This window comes from Diabrotica undecimpunctata, chromosome 1 (assembly GCF_040954645.1).
Source record: "Diabrotica undecimpunctata isolate CICGRU chromosome 1, icDiaUnde3, whole genome shotgun sequence".
Lineage (NCBI taxonomy): Eukaryota > Metazoa > Arthropoda > Insecta > Coleoptera > Chrysomelidae > Diabrotica > Diabrotica undecimpunctata.
The window spans coordinates 163,834,658-163,854,767 of record NC_092803.1 but is presented as its reverse complement, the minus strand read 5'-3'; the positions used below and the strand labels follow the sequence as shown (position 1 = coordinate 163,854,767).

The window sequence follows — 20,110 nt, the reverse complement described above, 5'->3', positions numbered from 1 at the left end:
TGAAGTTTGGCGTAAAAAATATATTATGAATATACCAATTAGAAATACAAATACTTTTAATAAATACACATGAGCACGTGTCCCTGTTTCCCTTATTAATATCCGTAAGCTGGGTAAAATAAAGTTTCTGTAGATTCTTTAAAGCAATGTCAGTTTTCACTGATAATACCACTAAGAAATCCACTACGACATTTTGCATTTCACATTTTGATGTCATGATTGTTTTATTTAAGTATCTATTCACAGATGGCAAATTTGAATGAACAAATAGGTCAATTGATTTGCATCTTAAACCAATAATATTGCAGAAAACATAAAACGCATTCTGTTTTAAATGTCCACAGAATATAGTCAGCTTGTCATGTTTGGCTGAAACATCAGCTTCCCCAGAAGAATGATAATTTTTATGTTTTTACCTAAATCTTATTAGAGACAGGAATGTTGACCTATTAATACTATTTTTTTTTTTCGTTAAAATACAAAACATAATCTCAAAAAACCAACAGCAGTGTTGTGTTTTATGTTACCTAAATTATACATGAATAACATACATGGCAGGTTGAACATAAGTTAACAAAACAATACAAATTGTATTTTTAGTTAAATAAAATTTCCAGGAATATTAGTTTATTGTGTTTCTTCATAAAATATTGTTGTGTTTAATCAAACGAGCTTTAAAATAAATTTAAGAAAAAAGTTATTATTTAGATTTTGTATGTCTTGCCCAAAATAGGTAATGGAAAGTTTAAAATGTATATAATATAATAATCATTTGTATCATCCTTAAATAGATACCATTAACCCCTTCAAACAATTTGCACGTTAGTTTTTTTCACTGTGATACGAGTAGTTTTACTTTTAAGAAGGTATGTTTTAATGATAATTTTTATACAACTAATGTAAAACCTAAAACAATATATATTTTTAGAAAAGAATGTGTAGTTTTATTTTTAATATTTATTGCTCATGTCATAAGATTATAATAGAACGTAATAAACTAAATGCAGATAATGTAATATTATGTTAAATAGTCGTGGTAGCAAAGAATATAGACGCATATATGCGTCTATATTCTTTGGTGGTAGGTGGTAGGCCAAGACTGAAGACTGAGGTAAAAGGATGGTGTGAACGAGGAGACGAATACGCGTAGCAATATGACAAAGTTATTCGCGTTCTCAAACGACCGTGCTGCCAACTGCTGTCAAAATAGGTAACTCATAAAATAGGGATGAATGTAAAATCTTCAATAAAGAGTTTAAAACTGGTATAAATTTCATCAAATTTTAAAAAATAATGGGCGAGAAGAAAAGTAATAGATATTGTTCAGTGCCACAATGTTCTGCTCGATGTATGAAAGATATACATCTCCACTACTTTTCAAGGGACGAGAAATTACGAAAAAACTGGCAAGTAGCTCTTCGTATTGCGAAACCTGTGACAAAATTCATGAATGTATGTATACCTTTTTTCCAGGTAATTCATATTTGATAGGAAATTTATTTAGGTAATATTGTCTCAGCCTGGTTCTTTCTTAATCATTGAAATAATGTTTTACTTATGTTTTAGATGTGAGGACTGTCAAACAATTTTTAAAAAAGGTTCCATTCTATCTGAGAATCTACCTATTCTATCTTTGGACAAAGTGTTGTCCTCTTCACAAAGACCATGTCGAGAAAAAAGATCAAAACTAGCAAAACAAAGGCATCTCTCTAGTACAGTATCTATTTCAAAAAATGTACTGATTGACTCAGATCGAACAACGTCAACAATTACGGAAGATGAAATCGAAATTAACACAGGTACATCGATTAGTGCAGTTTTAGAAACCCATTTAGAGACCCCATCTTAGAGACCCATTTAGGGGATTAAGTGAAGGCAAAAAGTTACTTTGTATGATTTGATACAAACAAATCGCAATTTAAATGCATTCACTGAAATACCCACTCGAGAAGCTGTTAGTTTATTGGAAAACAAAAATTCGAAATCATTATTGCTTCAGCTAAAACAATATATTGTTCTAGTGTTTGCTAAGTAACTGACCTCACTTTTCTTTGCCTTTCTGTTATATTGGATGTCTCGGCAAACACATGTAGAAATTATTTTCAGATAACGGTGAAAGTTCTTTCTGAAGTATTAAAACCTGCAATCCCCTGACCAGGAAAAGAAGGGATTCAAAATAGGATACCTGTTAGTTTTAAGAAATTTCCTAAAGCAAGAATTATTTTGGGCTGCACAGAATCACTTTTACAAAGTGATAGTGAAAGTGAAGTCGTAAGTGCCGTGTAATGACTTATTCTCTCTACAAGGGGGACCACACATTAAAAGTTATGATTGGAATAGTACCATATGGTTTAATTACATTTGTAATTCCTGTTTGTGGTGGTCGTATCTCAGACAAAGAAATTTTTATTCAATCAAGACTATTGGACAAATTGACACCAAATGAGGATACAATAATGGTAGATACGGGCTTTTTAATAGCAAATGAATGCATTGAAAAGAAAATCGAATTAATAAGACCGCCATTTTTGGTAAAAAGAAAACAATTATCAATTCAAGATGCTCTTTGTACTGCTGAAATTGCTTCAGCAAGAGTAAACGTTGAAAGAACTATACAACGGCTAAAAATTTTTAAAATTCTTAAAGCAAGAGTTAATTTATTCCTAGTTCCTTATATGGACTCTGTTATAAATATTATTTCAGGTATTAATAACCTTTCTGCACTAATAATTAGTAATGATAAATATTAATTTATATTTGTATATAAATATTTTTTCCAAGTAAAAGTACCTATAAGAAATAAAACAATCTTTTAAAACAAGTTTTTTATTTATATAATTGGAATAAAACTTATAATACATTGTAAAAATCTACGCCTACGATAAAACACTACAAAATGACATTTTTTATTCCTGTAAGTAACATTTGCAGTTGTACTTGTGCATAATACATATGGTTTTTCTTTAAAGTAATATTATTTTCCTCAATTAGGCATAAATATTTAAGGTCGCGTAAAATTGATTGCACATATTTTGTTTTGCCCGCCAGAGGGCACTTTATTTCTACACAACATTTTCCCGAAATTTATTTTTACTATATATAAATAAATGGTAACAAGTGGTTCTAGTTACTCTCAGTCGCCTCAGGTTTTTCCACGCTTCTCCAGTTTGGTTTAGCGTAGCTAAATACATTTCAACAGAATTACTGTAGCTTACTTCAACATTATTTGTATAATATATAGCTAAATCATATTCTAGTACAATGTCAGTAACCCATGTATTAGCAAAGACTGGTAGAACTTTATTGATGCCAATAATACTATGACATAGAAATATCTGAAGCATTTCTTCCTCATAGAACTTTGTGTGCTGATGTATACGAATCACACTTTTTAAAGTCAGACTTAATTCTAAATATTCTGCTCCGAGGAGTAATATCTTCAATATCTCAGTATCTGCTGGTTTTGCTAGACGCGTATCTAATTATCTTCTGGCAGTGTTTTTTTTTTCATGTGGTAAAACTGGTTAATTGGTACCATACTTTTAGACACATTGTTTTTTTTTGAATTTTCCTCACCGTTGTTTGATGTCTGTGGTGCTTAATTTTTCCATCGTATGCCTGTAAGTAATAAAAAGAAATTATAAACATGGAGTTATAGCAAAATGGTTCTTTTACTTTTATCAAATCACTATGTAATCACTTATCGAAAAATATATAGTAATGTGCCAATTATATGTTTGTATTTGCTTGAATTTCCCACCTTACATGTACAATTACAAACAACATTTTTAATATTATCAACCACGTCAATTTTCACTTGTATTTGGTAGGATACTCCTCTCAAATTGCCCGTTTTAAGGCACAATGCTTGTATCACTGCGGTTTTCCCACTACATGATAACATTCCACAAGTAATAATATGGTTGAAATCTAAAATAGCTTGCCCTTCAAGTAGGGGCCTTTTAAAACCCCCTATCAAATTTACAATGTCAACAAACGATATCCCTATTTCATCCGCCATCTTTCCAACGCGCTGCCACCTATAGTCGATTGAGAATGCGAATAGCATATAGAGAGTTATATCCTGTGGACAAAGGTTGAGGAACACGGATACATATACAATACGACAAGATATAGAAAAAATAAAGCTTATGGCGTCATATTATGTTTTATTTATAAATAACTTGATGGTTGAACCTCTATCATTTTCGTGTTTTTTTGCGCTTCTTAAAGCAGTGGCGGTCTATAATTTGTCCCAGGGGGGATGAACTTGCAATGAAGCACCAACCTCTATTCAGTGAACCCCCAACATTGAATTTGTCTGTACAAAGTACAAATTCGTTAAAGGTTTTTTTTATTACTTAACAATTTTAATACTTTTCTCCGATCTCCTGTTTTCATGCTATGTGAAATGTTAATATTTTTCTTTTATTTTTCTAATTCTTAAATTGCTTAGATTTGGAGTAAATTCCGCTGAAAACCACGGTGTTCGTGTGATCTGGGAATTGATGTTCATTCTTCTTCTTCCTATGATTTCCTCAGCTGCTTCTCTTGCATGACTGGTAATTTGCTTTCACATTATGTTACCGTACAGCATTGTAAGTGAAGTTTCAATCTACCAACTTGTTCGGTAATCTGTGATTTCAAATTTGTACATTTCTAATCTACATTTGTAGATCGTCTTGCTGTTTAATCTTTACAGATTTTCTAGAACTATTTTTGCAAGGAAAAGATTAGGATGTGCACCAATTTTTTTTGTGGTACAGTGTTCTGGATATAAACAGATCCATCGTTCGGATTTCCTCTTTAAGAAGTAAAGAAGTATAATATAATTAGTCTTCAATGATCAGAGGGTTATGAGAAGTAGTCACTTATCGCTAGATATCTGTTTCTTTTCGATAGAGTTGGACTGCAATAACCAGAGGGTAGCTAAAGAAGTAGTGATCAATGACTAGAGGGTTGTAAGAACTGTCCGATTAATCTTTTCTTCTTTCCGTCGAATGATAAGAAGGTGCTGGCCCTCACCCTGTATATTGAGTACAGAACTTATCGCTTATTGATAGATCTCTTCTTCTTTTCGGGTAATTATATAGGGTGAATGTTTTTTAAATATGGGTTACCAAATTTTTTGGTTGGGGGAAAACTTTGTTTGCTCAAATTTTTTTCTCAAAAAAGTTTTGAGCTTTCATAAGTAAACTAAATTCCTGTAGTTGGCTGTATGCCATGTATCAAAAAAAATTATTTAAAAATTCCATTATAAAAGGTACAATAATAAAAACCCTATCGGGTTACATCACACGTTTTCGGAATAATCAACAAGTCCCTAAAGACATTTCGTCTAAGGACTAGCAACCCCAGTGGAGTCTTACGTTGCCATGTGATCAATTCCTTTTGTAACTTAAACATCATGGTTTTTAATTATCAAAGATGTAACTCAAAGTTAATCAAATTACATTTAAAGGTTCTTAACCCACATATTTAATTGCTTCAAACATGTACATCCAGATAGCACTGATGATGGCATAGTTATTCCGAAAACGTTCTGTGATGTAGCCCGATAGGATTTTTATTATACGTTTTATAAAGAAATTTTTAAATAATTTTTTTTGAGCTGTTTTATAAGATTTGACAACCCTGACCTAGCCTGACCAACTGTCCAAAAAGGAGAAGAGATTTAGCGATTAGCGATGAGTTCTACACTTAACATACAGGGTGGTCTCCTTTTACCACTCGAGGGAAAGAAGAGATTAAGCGATAAGCAGGCAGTTCTTACAATCCTGTGGTCATTCTTTAGCTACCTTCTGGTCATTGAAGTCTAATTTTTCATTTGGGTCATTTGTCATTTTTCCCGGGTCAAGGTCATCAAAGGACATCAAGGCCATTCACAACGCGGAGAGCTCGATGGCATGGTTACCAAAGTGGCCTAGTACCCGCCAGGTATACTACTTATACCGTAGCTTTGAGATTCTGTAATATAGTACATTGTACTGTGAAGTTTTATTTTAGGGATAATTAAAATTATTTTGAATAATTTACGCACTATACAACAGTAAAGTTTTATTTAGAAAATATATTAATTTGGTATAAAGCTTTAGATAAAATGTAAAAAATAAAGTATATAGAACACACAGTAAATCAATTTTTAAGTCTTACACTATAAATAGACCACGTAGATACTATTAAAACTAAAATTTAAAATCAGATCTAATGAGATTCTGCTAGGAAAGGGATAACTAAGTTAGTTATATTTATGAGTATTTTTACAAAATTAATCAAACAAAATTTTAAAACATAGCCAGTATTACATTGCCAATAGTCTAGATAGAGGTTACACAATATGTAATCACATTCAGTTTTCCAGACATGTAACTAAATTAATTAGATAACGTTCTATTTATTTTGTTGTTGCTTTAGTACTGTTACGACAATTCCATGAGATTTATTCCATATAGAAAAATCCCTTGACAAAAAAGAAAAATTAAAAATTTCTAAAATGTTTAAGATTTCATCGAAAATTCCTGAAATGTCTAGTCTTGCCTGGAATGTCAGAAAATGTATATAAAGACAGGAAGTTGCAGTTTAAATAACAATAGTATTTGAGTTTTTGAAGTTAATGGTTGTCTTTGTGTAAAATTTGTAAATATTGTTGGCATTTCAATAAAGCAATTCAAAGAAGTGTAACATTGGTGTCAGAAGTGGGATTGAAGAAAAGCGAAATGCAACAAGCTCTCCTCAACATCACAAAACGCTAAATGGAGCACTAATCTCGGCCCAGGAGTATGAAGCTGCGAAAAGCATTTCCAGATCTCTCCCAAAATTAAAAGAAACAGGATTTCGAGAAAATAAAGAAGTCACAACGGCAGATACCAATAACCTATTTTATCGCAAAATTTAAGAATACTGCAAAATCTTCAACAAAAATCTAAAAATGAAAACAGAAGATGTTTTAATTGCGGAAGAATAGGACATTTGCAAAATAATTGCAGAAGTCGATCCCAGGCAAGGAAAGAAGAACAAAAGAATGAGATCAGAACTTCGTCTAGATCGACATTCAGAAACCAGTCACATAGTCTTACCAGAAATAATTGTAGATATAGGTCCCTAAGAAATCAATTTCCCACAATTGACCACAGAAAGAAAAAAGATACTCTGGAGTCCTGAAGTTGCTCATTACTGACAATGAACAGACCTTTCTGGAAAACCTTAAAAAGATTCAAAAGAAAGATAATGGCTGAAAAGTTATACAAGAATGGCTTAAACATTGGCGTACTTAACTCAATGGGAATCTCCTCTCCAAAGTCTTAAAAATTGAGTAAGACCTATTTGACAGGAATAACCAAATACAGTGGAACTATACAGGCGTAATGGGAATCTCTGTATCTTTGCAATGGTCTATTACATCGCAAGTGAAAAAATTGCAATGGAGTACGTACAGTTGCCAAAACCACACATTAAAAGTATGTTGCAAGAACTTCTTTTGACATTTTGAAGTCAAAAAAACACTAGCCAGAGTTTGAGACAGATTTTACTGTATCAACTGACACCGAGATGTAGAAGATTGGTGTAAGAAACGCGATTTATGTAACGGTAGACAAGGCCTTAGAAAAAGAAGTGTCATGGTAAAATGGCACAATATCTTTCCGGAGAGCCGTTTGAACGATTTGCGGTGGATATTATCGGTCCACTTCCGATGACAGAGAGAGGAAACAAGAACTTAATGGATTATCTATCAAAATGGCCTGAAATTATCATCTGGCGAAACATTTACTTGAGAAAGTTCTGTCGACGTCAAAATAGTTGTGGACGATTAAAAAAATTTGGAAAATGTAAATACACAGTAAAAATTGAATTACGAATCCATGAATAATGATTACATATTGGACATAGATTAGATGTAATGATTATACATATATTAGAATTATAAGTCAAAAGTCACTAAAATAAACGCTCTTAGTTCATCCCTTCACAAATATTTTACCTTAATATTCGAATAAGCTTTAATTATACATATAAAAGTGTTTAGGAAAAATGTTATATTTTAGCATATTCACTCATTTTGGGAAACATTAATTAGTTACACAAAGTTATGTTAAAACAGCAATTAACTAAAAAATAAATTATTCCATCCAATGTAAGTTGAACAAGTAATACCTTATCTCCTCGATTTCGTTGAATGCTTAAATTTTGTTTACTTTCAATATAAATAGCAAGTATACACATTAAATATACAACTGGAAATATAGAAATATTTATCCGAACGCAAACAATTAAAGGTTACTGTTGAAATATCAACATACTTTGTTGCTAATTGAGTTTCCGATGGTAGTTAGTCAAATTAAGTTTACTTAAAAACCGTCTACTATCAAACAGTAGACTTATTTTTTTGAACAATGAACAATAGACAATAAATGTCGTTTCGCTGAACATGCATATAGACAATTATGATATCTAGACGTCGTGATATAATCAAAAGACAGACCCCCTTTGTAAAAAGTTACCTATTAGTTAGAAAGAATCATACATCGATTCATTAATTCACTCTCCAACCGCCGTTCAAACAACACACTTAAAATCACTTTTAAATACACTTTTGCATTTTAAACATAAAGACAATTTTTGTCTATTTTCCTGTGTTTTGACTAATATAAATTGTTGCTGTGTAAGTCATAGATCTAATTGTTGTTTTATCGATTCTTGCTTTTGTGTTTTGTTTTAGGAACTTGTTTTCCCAGACTGTGCCATTAAGAGATCTGTCGCTGTATTTGCTCTTAAGACTTGTCTACTTCTTCTTCAATATCTCCATAACTAATTATAATATATATTCCCACAGATTTCATACCTTTTAATTTTGCCGTCGATTTTGCTTTTACATCATAGAGGGTATTTCGATGTTGTGATACACTTGGTTTTTTCTGCCGAGATTATCATGTATTTGTGCTTGTTGTATTGAAAATGTGCGTTGGATCTTTGGAGATCATCTTCGGTCTCAGCGATTAGTGCAGAGTCGTCTTCATAGCATATTCGATACTATCTTATTGGGAATATTATATTTTCATAGAATATTAGAATTTCATAGCATATTATTTGGATCTGTCTGTTTCCCATTCTGTCACCATGACCTTGACGAACTGATTGTATTATTTCGTCAATTATTATATTAAATAGCAGTGGGCTTAACTAATCACCTTGCCTGGATCCGCTTTGTACTGGTGTAGATTAGTTTTTCATTTATCTTTGCCGCATTCGATTTTGGGAGTAGTTGTTTTTGATGATTTTATATATAATAGATGTAAGACATCTCCGAATTGGATGCTATTGAAAGTCTTTGTTAGGTCTACGAAGCATAAATATGCCGGTTTATAATATTTAACAGCATTTTCTGTGACTTGTCTTAGTGCAGCCACGGCGTTTATGCACGATCTTTCGGATCTGAATTTCCCTATATCTTCCATGTTATTTATTTGTTTAGTTGTATCTTCTGAGACAGCCTCAATTTGTAAATGTCTCTGATAGAGTCATTCCACAGTGAATCCACATTGAATTTTTTCTCGGTGATTTTCTTAAGATTATATTTTGGTACTATGTGCATTCGTATCTTTACGGGGAGTAGTTCGTGTTACAAAATTATCACGAAATCGGTATTAAACTGTCAGGCTAGCCCTCCACTTGCGATTTGTAGTCGCGCGATTGTTTAGTCGCAAAAATTGAACACATTGTTTCAAATACAAGTAAATCCTTTTGCAACTAAATAATCACAGCGATTAAGAAAACGCAACCTGTCTTATTTTTACTCCGACGTGATAGTCGCCTACCACAATGAATCATAAGGACAAGCATAGACACACATCCACTTACGATTGTTTAGTCGCGATTCTAAAGCCAGCTAAGCCTGGTGTGTCTTCAAGAACATTTAATTTTCAATTTTTTTAAAAACTCAGGCACGAGGAATATGCTGGAAATGTTTGTTGGGCATTTTGAGTACTATAGTTCAAATAACATGTAAAACTGTCCTTTAAAAACTCTTTGATTTGTTAACGGATGAATCCAATAATGATGCTTTCGTCGTTTAGTTCTCGCCCGATGCAAAAGAGCGATGACACAAGTAGTTTCGATGTCATCCATTGGAAGACTGATATAATTTAGCGATTTATAAATCGCAGTGGAGGCACCCTCTAGATTTTCTACGACAGCGATTTTTTTGTCGCCGCGACTAAAAATCTCAAGTGGAGAACTAGCCTAAGAGTCTAAGACTCTTGAATATACTAAACCGGTAATTCTTTTTTAATTTATTAACCAGCCTAGTTCAATCTCGCCAACATATGGAAAAACAAAAATATAACAAGATTAAGATCAACCTAGTACAAATGCTTGCTCCAAATATTCAGTTATGCATTTGATCCTTAGGAAGAGAATTGACACATTTGGGAAGTTGTGATGGAAGGACACATCCAACACTACAGCTTCAAATTACTTACACAACCGGGAGGACCAACAATTGTTGTAGCACGTACTCACTAGAATTCGCATTTTTGATGTTCATTTTATTTCAATAATAAAAGCAAGCGCAAACCCAATAATTTTTGCTGCCTTATCCAATTTACATCAGATGCTAATTATATCAATATATAAAAAATAAAAACCATCACAATAAATTCAATATATATATATATATATATATATATATATATATATATATACTAGATGCGGTGTTTAAGGAGGTTAATACTAAAATATGGCACTGGTAACGGAGCTGGAAGGAACATAACCGTTAATGCTATACTTGGTCAATGTTTACATTAAATGATAAACTTATCTTAACACTAAGAAAATGTACTAATGGATTTGCATTACCAGCCTTAACCAAATTTGTTACTTGAAAATTTGAAACCTCGTTTGTACACATCGATACTCAATTTTATAAAAGAAAATGTAATATCGTGTGACTATTCGATACGGTAAAGTGAATATATGATAATTCTCAGCATATCTAATTATCTGAAAAACCTCTTATCAAATCACATTTTTATCATAATGTATTGGGAAACATAATCGCAGCTTCACACGATTTTAATGTTTGTAAAATGAACTCGAAAAGTTAATAACAAAATACAAAAAAAAAAAAATGAAAAAAAAAAAACATTTTTTTACAGTGACAGCAAGAAATTTTGACAGACAAAACGAAAACTTGACTATAAAAGATGGATCAAGGTTTTAAATTTACAATGAAAAAACTCATACGTTGATATTAATTGAAACATGCATAGAGCGCATATGTACGAGGGAGCGTATTTCAAAATAAGGACTTGTTTTGGATTGACCGAAAGTTTTCCAGTGAAGGCTAGTTTGCATTAAGGCACTTCATTGAGTCCCTACCTATTTAATTTTGTTATGGATGTACTGATAGAGAAGGTAAGTGAAGGGACGACTCCCTGGTCAATGCTCTTTGCAGATGATATAATGTTAGTGGAGCAGAGCAAAAAAATGTTGAAAGAGAAGTTGAAGGGTTGGAAAAGGGCTATTGAAGAGGGAAGACTTAAGTTTAGCAGGTCGAAAACGGAGTATATGTAGTTGGGAGGAGCAGGAATGGTTGGGAACATTGAATTGCTTGGGGAAAAACTAGGAGTAGGAGAATTTAAATACCTTGGCTACTACGTAATGGAAAATGGGACACTAGAACGAGAAATTGTCCACAGGATATATGCTGGTTGGTGTAACTGAAAGCGAATGAGCGGGGTACTTTGTAAATGGAAAATCAGGAAAGAGCTGAGAGGAAAGATATACAAGAGTGTGGTGTGACCTGCGTTAGTAAGTAAGTGTAAAGGAGAGTCAGGAAAAGAAGATGGAGGCAGATGAAATGAAAATTTTACGGTGGATGTTGGGTAAGACTAGAAGGGCAAGATCCGGGATGACTACAGTCTCAAAAAAGTTAAATAACAAATACTGGAATGGTTTGGTCACGCCAAACGTAGAAATGAGAACTATTTAGGACGAAGGATTGATCTGTTAGAAACTGAGGGAAGAAGAAGTAGAGGAAAACCGAACACGGTGTACAGAAATGAGTGGCGAAGATGGGTAAGGAACAGCAATCCCTGAAATGAAAAAAGCTGAGGAAGAATAAGACTGTTATATACCGATAAATAGGGGAATTGTGGGAGGTAGTTTATCAACAAGAGCCATAGGCAGTATAATAACATCCTCGAGCAATCCCGGCTTCAATAAGGATATACATCAGCATGAAGATTCAGACATAGTAACAATCCTCTGAACTTTCCACCATATCTCGAATATATTATTTACCATGGAGGAATCTAAACAGGTATTGAGTAAAGAGAACTTAAATTTAACTCTCTTTAAGTTGCTGACTGTTATTAAGAACACAAATACACACACACACACATACAAATAGTAAACACGGCTTCAATAAGCATATACATCAGCATCAACATTCAAACAGACATAACATCTACATCGTTGAAGAGTCAATAAAAATAATTGCATTGCACCTTTTTACTTTCCAAATAACAAATTGGTTCATTTTAAAACATAAAATTATATAAAAATATCCAATTTTTTTAGAAAAGTTGTAATTTGTTTTTAAACGTTGCAGTCATAAGTTGAAAATATTTTTTTAAACCAAGAAGTTCATTGAACAAAAAATGTAAAAAATGTATAAGATATACCAAAGAACCTTTTATAGTTCGTCATGGTCGTGTTCGTGCGCTTTCTGTTTTTCTAAGATTTCCGTCACCTGTTTTAAAATATCGGAAACACCTAAACTTTCAATTGGATAGTATTTTGATGGCGATATATAGAGTCTTACTGTTGGATAGGCTGTAATTCCCAAGGTCTTTCCACAAAAAATGCGTTCTTTTTCACAATCTAGCTTTCCGGTCCTAACTATACCTTCCAATCGCTAAAAATAAGATTAAAATAAATAAATCGCTAAAAATAAAATAAATAAATTAAGTTTTACAAACAAACATCAAGTTTAGTTACCACATAGTAACTATGTGGTTTTTACATTAAATCAGTCGCATGATGAAGATCGCAATTTGTCATATTTGTGTAATAAGCATACGCCCAAGTCCATATTATTAATTTACAAATTGTGAAGGCAATAGAAAATAAAACGTTCATTTTAAAAAAATATAACAAAATCGATGAAAGACTGTTTTATTGTAAAACAAAACAACTAAATTGTTTACACAATAACTTTGGTGCAATTTAATTGCAGAAATTTGATAAAAAAAAATATAAATTTTATAGCGGCATTAAAAAATTTCCCAGATCCACTTAATTAGCTAATTTTAATTTTTCAAAGCGCGTTTGAAATCTTCTTTACTCTTTTGTATGTAAAAAATCAGTGATTTTTAACAGAATTTTCCAGATATAACAAAGTTTTTAAAATTTTCGAATCATTCGAAAAAATAGGGTCTGTAAAGTCGATTTTTTATTCTAAATCTTTCACAATTTTTTCAGCTGGAGCATATTGAAATTCTTTTTATGAATAACCTTCCGACGAATTTCTACAAAAATCTAAGATTTGAACTATCCAGGGAATGTAAAATATTATTCTAAGCATCACCATTCGAAATATTCTTCAAGTATTTGTTTTTGTAGATCTAATGTACATATTTATAAGGATTATCTTTTTAGTTTTGCATATAGCCATAAAGACAAAAAATATATAGACTTAAAGTACTTTATCGCTTTTCAAAATATGTCCCACCAACATCGATACATGTTTGAATACGTTCAAATCAATTGGTAAAACAGTTATTCCAGTCTTCAGTTGACACCTGCAAAATTGCTGTTTTAGAGGCATCGATGGCTTGTTCTGGCAACTAGAATCGCTGCCCATGCATTGAATTATTGATATTTGGGAATATGAAGAAATCGTTGGGACTTAGGTCGGGGCTATACGATGGATGGTTTAACAATTCGATGTTTTGAAGCTCCAAAAACTCTATTGTCTTTTGGGCAGTGTGAGCACTTGCATTGTCCTGATGTAGGATGATTCGCCGTTGTATATTGCTTTGTTGGAGTTTCGCGATAACTTCTGGTAAACAAACGGTTATATACCAATCAGAAGTAACCGTTCTTCTATCTTCTAAAGCAATTGTTACCACAGGACCAGATTTTGACAAAAAGTTGCGACCATTTTCTTTGAAAAACTTCGAGAACGGATCACTTTTGTTGGTTTTTCCTCATCGTGAAACACCCACAAAGTGGATTTGCGTTTCTTTTCCGGTTCATCGGAGTAAATCCAAGATTCATGTCACTAAAAATACCATAAACGTTTTTTGAGCTTCTTTTGTGGAACTGTTCCAATGTTTTTCGGGACCAATTGACGCGAACCACTTTTTGCTCTTCTGTGAGCAAATAAGGGATTCAACTTCGTAAAACCTAGTTCTTCATGTAGGATCTCTTGGATCGAGGCCTTTGAAATGTCTAAAAATGCCTCTATCTCCCAGTATGTTACACGGCGGTCATCCTAAATTAGGTGACGAATCGCATCAATGTTTTGCTGTGAGACTGCTGTTTCGGGTGGACCTGGCCTGGATTCGTCGCTGAGACTGAAGCGACCATTTTGAAATTCGCAATACCATCGGGAAAAAGTTGACTGGTGTGATGCTTCATTCCAGACACAGAAACCATTTCAGTGAGGCATTGCTGTTGGAATATTCTTCTCCGAAAATTGTAAAAAATTATTGCCAGAAAATGTTCTCGGCTAAGATCCGATAAGGTTTGTGTCGGAAGGTTTTATTGGTGGCGCCATCTAAGCGGCTATTAGCAAAACTAAAAAGGCAAACTTCGTAAAAACATATTTTTGAAATTCATTTGGCGATTGTGATATATGGACTTATTAAATCACGTTACAACACGCAAATGTTCTTGCATTAATAAAAAAGATCTAGTTCACAAAAAAAATGTAAACAACATTGCATATCAAAAAGACGATACGAAAAATCACTCCATAACTTGTCTTGGCAATTTTTTAATCGATTTTAAATTAGTTGTCAAACTTCCCTTGTTTACCCTCTTAAAACAAAACATCATCTTGAAATATTAAAGGAGGTCAAAAGCGTACTTTTAGACAGTAAAATCAAAAGTTATCAATAACTTTCTATATTTTTATAACACTTCTATATTGTCATCTGGTATACTATTTCTAATGTTTGCTGGCTCATAATAGGACAAACTTTAAGTGGTATCTATATCTTAAGTTGTATTAAAGTATTTTATCAGCCAGTTATCGATAAACTACTTTATATTCATGACTTAATATTTACTTACTTCTGCAACAGTTCGAAAATTCGGTTCAAATTCAACACAATGACCACACCAAGGTGCATAGAAATCTATAATCCAAGGTAATATATATTTCTTAGTTAATACTTGAGCTTCTAATGTTACAGCAGTAAATGATTCCACTGAAGAAGGCAATAGGCTAAAAGCCCATGATTTTAACGACAGCACATCCCTTCTTCCTCTGTAGTCCCTAAAATTAAAATTATATATATACAGTAGACTCCCTCTATAACGAGAACTGAAATGACAGACTAATTACCTCGTTATAAGCCGATCTCGTTATATCAGACAATAATAATACTGTGCATACATATAAATCTGTAGTTTTCTAAACCATTAACTTCCTATAGTGAAGCCATTCGGAGCAATATAAGATGCTAATAAATATTGTTTGAATGGCGTTTTTGAAAAAAAGTTATTTACTTTTATTGTCAATGAAATATATTAAAACATAAAAGAGTTGTTTACTTTTATTATCAATGATATACGTTAAAACAAAAAATCTGTACTTATATTTTTTTCCAACTACATAATGTATAAAGCGTATTTTCAAGGATAACATAAACTATTGATTCTGCAATTTTAAGAACTCTGTCATTTTTAACTGCTTTAAATGGTCCAGTATCATTCTATCATATTTTCTAAAGATGTGAAACAGTTGTATTTATTCATTGGTAAGAAGTTTATTGCGGGCTGCAGTTAAGTTTATTGAAGGCTGCAGTTAAGTTTATTGAGGGGCTGTTTGAAAAGGTATTTATTTATAGCCACGTTATAACCAAATTTGCCTCGCTATAGATGGTTATAGTTCAATAGAAATTTCACGGGACATCTAATGTATCTCGTTATAAGCGAAACCTCGTAATAACCGTGTTCGTTATAGACTGAGTATACTGTATATATATATATATATATATATATATATATATATATATATATATATATATATATATATATATATAGCAAAAAATACGACCATTGATTAAATTTAAAATATATTCAATGTTGAATACCAGAGGTTTTATCGGTCAATAATTGGCAAATGAAAGTCGTCAACTACTTTATTGATTTATTCGAATACGTTTCGCTTTTATTTTTAAAAGCATCATCAGTTCACTACAAATAAAAAAAGATTTTAGAATATAAGTAAACAACCAACAGGGTTCATACTAACAACTAAACGAGAGAAACGAAACAAAAAAATACAAGAAAAACTGTAAGAACACTAGTTCATTTAATTTTAACCGATGGCTTCATTTGAATGTTGGTTTAAGCTCTTTCGAGGGTCAAACCACACTAACCTTTTCGATTGTTTTCTATCAGCTCTAGGATGTCATAATTTTCACATGTGGCTTTTTGTCGTACATGTGTTTCTTTGGAATGCAGGAAAGAGGTACGATAAAAATGAAAAGAAGAATGGGAATAAAGTTACTGTCTTGTAAGGGGTTTTTTTTATTTTATTTGTTTTGTAAACAATCATCGTCGGAAAACCATCATCATTGTATATTTACGATCATCAAAAAAATAGCAAAAATATTGTTTACCAAAAAGCTTTAAATTAATTAAACTTTTTTTCGTAAAGTATGATTTTGAGTATTTTTTTTGGTTTTCTGTTAATTTTTAGTTATTATTAAACACTACTTAATTCTAATGCAGTACGAAGTTCGCCGGATCAGTTAGTATTTTTTATATTAGTGATGAGAAGGTCACGAACGATCCGTTCACAAAGATCTGATCTTTTCGAAGACCCGTGATTAATACAATCACATTCTGTGACCCTATGAATCATGCCTATGAATGACGCTGTCTAGTGTTTACGAAACGAACTGTGTGATCGCGACACGTTGCTCGGTCAAATTAATGCATGAACCGCGAACCACAAAGGATCGTTTAAACGCTGATTTCAGTTTCCCAGAACGGCGAAACCCTTACGCCGCAAAACAAACCTTACAAACTTTAATGTCAGCCTTAAACTATATTTCATTCTTAAATTTATAGTAACAATATCGAATTTTACACGTAAACAACAATATAATTAAAGTCGTTCTAATGAACGAATCTCTATGAACGGGTCCTGCATTATCATTAATTCATATATTCTCAGAAAGATTCGTAAACATATGAATATTAAACTCTACACACTTGACCTTTACGCAACAAATTTAATTAGTCGTTCATATGAACGGATCTTTATGAACGGATCATTTTAATGAATGACCTGGAAGACCCGGGTCGCCGAAACGAACCAGGTCTTCCCATCACTAATTTATATACATATAGGAATATAAACATATATAGAAAACTAGAGTAAAGAATAAAAAAAGAGACCTATATACTTACAAATAATTATCCAATCCTGAAGAATCCAATGGATAGGCTCTAATTGTGGGATATCCTCTAATATCCATTTGATTGCAAATATCATGATTAATCGAACAATCCAACTGGGCTATTTTTATTGCTGGTACAGTCATCTATAAATAAAATATTAGAAAATATAAGGTTGAATGCTCGAATAAATGAACTTTGATCAGATAAAAGGCATATATCGAGCACAGTTTAATTAAATCTTGCCCAAGTACTTTCGATCCCTAGATCATCTTCAGGGGCATCTGAAATAAGCCAAGAAACGTTTTTTAAAACCAAAGAAATTGATTAACTTCGATAAAAACTCGAAGTTTTATGGTTGAAAAAAGGTTTTTATATGATTAACGTTTATAGACTTACTTCGTCAATTGTGGCCTATCCGGCAAGAACAGGATGTCATAAACATATAAATGTACATTACACTACACTACAAATGGACAAACAAACACTTTAAAATAATTTAAGGAAGGCTACATTAATTGAAGAAGCCGGAGACAGAATGGCTCCTGATCTAACGGAAATGTTGGGGTGACATGTGACAAATGACAACTTGGATGAGCAGTCACAATCATAGATATGTGATCTGCACCTTTTACAATTCTATGAAACTAAGTATTGACCAAAAGTCCAACTGACACTACTATAGGAGGTCACTGATGAAATATAAAATTATATAGAATGTTTTTTAAGTAGATTGAATAATCCAGATCTCACACTCAAACATGTCTGTAATAATTAAGGTGTTAGTTTGAGAGCAACTGAAATAGACGAAAAGTAAGAATGCAAGAAGCGGACTAAACAACATGTTAAACAGTGGGTGGTTGACTACAATAAAATGGTCTACCATGCACTATCTGTAATGTAGAAAGGAAGAGATCTGACTATGTAATTAAAATACTAATAATTGAAAATCAAAATGGAAAGCAAAGTTTATAAATGGGGTGTAATCCAAGTAGTTCAGTTGAACCCACAGTCAATGGTATAACTATAAAATTACTATGGATGTGCTCTGATTTTCAATTATTAGTATTTTAATTACATAGTCAGATCCCTTCCTTTCTACATTACAGATAGTGCATGGTAGACCATTTTATTGTAGTCAACCACCCACTGTTTAACATATTGTTTAGTCCGCTTCTTGCATTCTTACTTTTCGTCTATTTCAGTTGCTCTCAAACTAACACCTTAATTATTACAGACATGTTTGAGTGTGAGATCTGGATTATTCAATCTACTTAAAAAACATTCTATATAATTTTATATTTCATCAGTGACCTCCTATAGTAGTGTCAGTTGGACTTTTGGTCAATACTTAGTTTCATAGAATTGTAAAAGGTGCAGATCACATATCTATGATTGTGACTGCTCATCCAAGTTGTCATTTGTCACATGTCACCCCAACATTTCCGTTAGATCAGGAGCCATTCTGTCTCCGGCTTCTTCAATTAATGTAGCCTTCCTTAAATTATTTTAAAGTGTTTGTTTGTCCATTTGTAGTGTAGTGTAATGTACATTTATATGTTTATGACATCCTGTTCTTGCCGGATAGGCCACAATTGACGAAGTAAGTCTATAAACGTTAATCATATAAAAACCTTTTTTCAACCATAAAACTTCGAGTTTTTATCGAAGTTAATCAATTTCTTTGGTTTTAAAAAACGTTTCTTGGCTTATTTCAGATGCCCCTGAAGATGATCTAGGGATCGAAAGTACTTGGGCAAGATTTAATTAAACTGTGCTCGATATATGCCTTTTATCTGATCAAAGTTAAAATATTAGAGGCATACAACACGTCCAATAACTATATCAGTGCATTAAAAGTAGGTTGGTACATAGTAAATAAATGCAAGTATGTACACATTATATATTTTTTAGATTATTAACCTAAATGTAGGTCATGTAAGTCAATAAAAAAAAACAAAACACCGCTTTCAAATCAAACGTAGAATAAGGCAGTTTTCAGAACTTATTTGTTAATATATACAGTCTATGATCTTATTTGTTAATATTTTAATATTTACCTGCTTAGCAAGCTGCCTCCAGGAAGATTCTAAACTCTGGCAAGCCCCACAGTTGGGATGTTGAAAATTCACAAGCCACAACTGTTTCTTCGGCTTTCGCATTAACAAACCAATGTTATCTTGGTCCAAAGTTACAACTGAAAATTAAGGATAAATTAAAATAAAATATTTAAGATGAATCTTCCACGTAGGCATTCTGGACCTCATTTCTGCCACTTGCTTCTTTTACTTCTCGTTTTACATATGTATGGAAGTAATATTTCATAATTTTTGTTTTTGGCTGTATTGGATATTGTTTTAATCTTAATTTTGTTACAAACATATTTGGAAAATATAAGTGTAAAAACAATATTTATTTTAAATAAATACTATTACTATTATCAATATATATGTTTCAGTTTTGACTCGTGGTC

General features: G+C 32.3%; 1 protein-coding gene across 2 annotated transcripts in view; it reads right to left on the bottom strand.

Moving 5' to 3' along the window:
- Positions 1 to 2,861: 2,861 nt before the first annotated feature.
- Positions 2,862 to 20,110, bottom strand: part of LOC140432476 (dnaJ homolog subfamily C member 10-like) — a 36,277-nt gene continuing 19,028 nt past the window's right edge. The window contains exons 10-14 of one of the 2 annotated variants that reach the window (XM_072520387.1): positions 19,698 to 19,834; positions 17,650 to 17,783; positions 15,298 to 15,502; positions 12,689 to 12,913; positions 2,862 to 3,618 (exon numbers count right to left, since the gene is read on the bottom strand). In XM_072520387.1, the coding sequence (XP_072376488.1) occupies positions 12,692 to 12,913; positions 15,298 to 15,502; positions 17,650 to 17,783; positions 19,698 to 19,834 (698 nt within the window). In that variant the 3' untranslated portion in view covers positions 2,862 to 3,618; positions 12,689 to 12,691. Of the gene's footprint in view, positions 3,619 to 6,044; positions 12,914 to 15,297; positions 15,503 to 17,649; positions 17,784 to 19,697; positions 19,835 to 20,110 lie in introns of those variants that run through there. The other variant, XM_072520386.1, reaches the window with a different exon arrangement.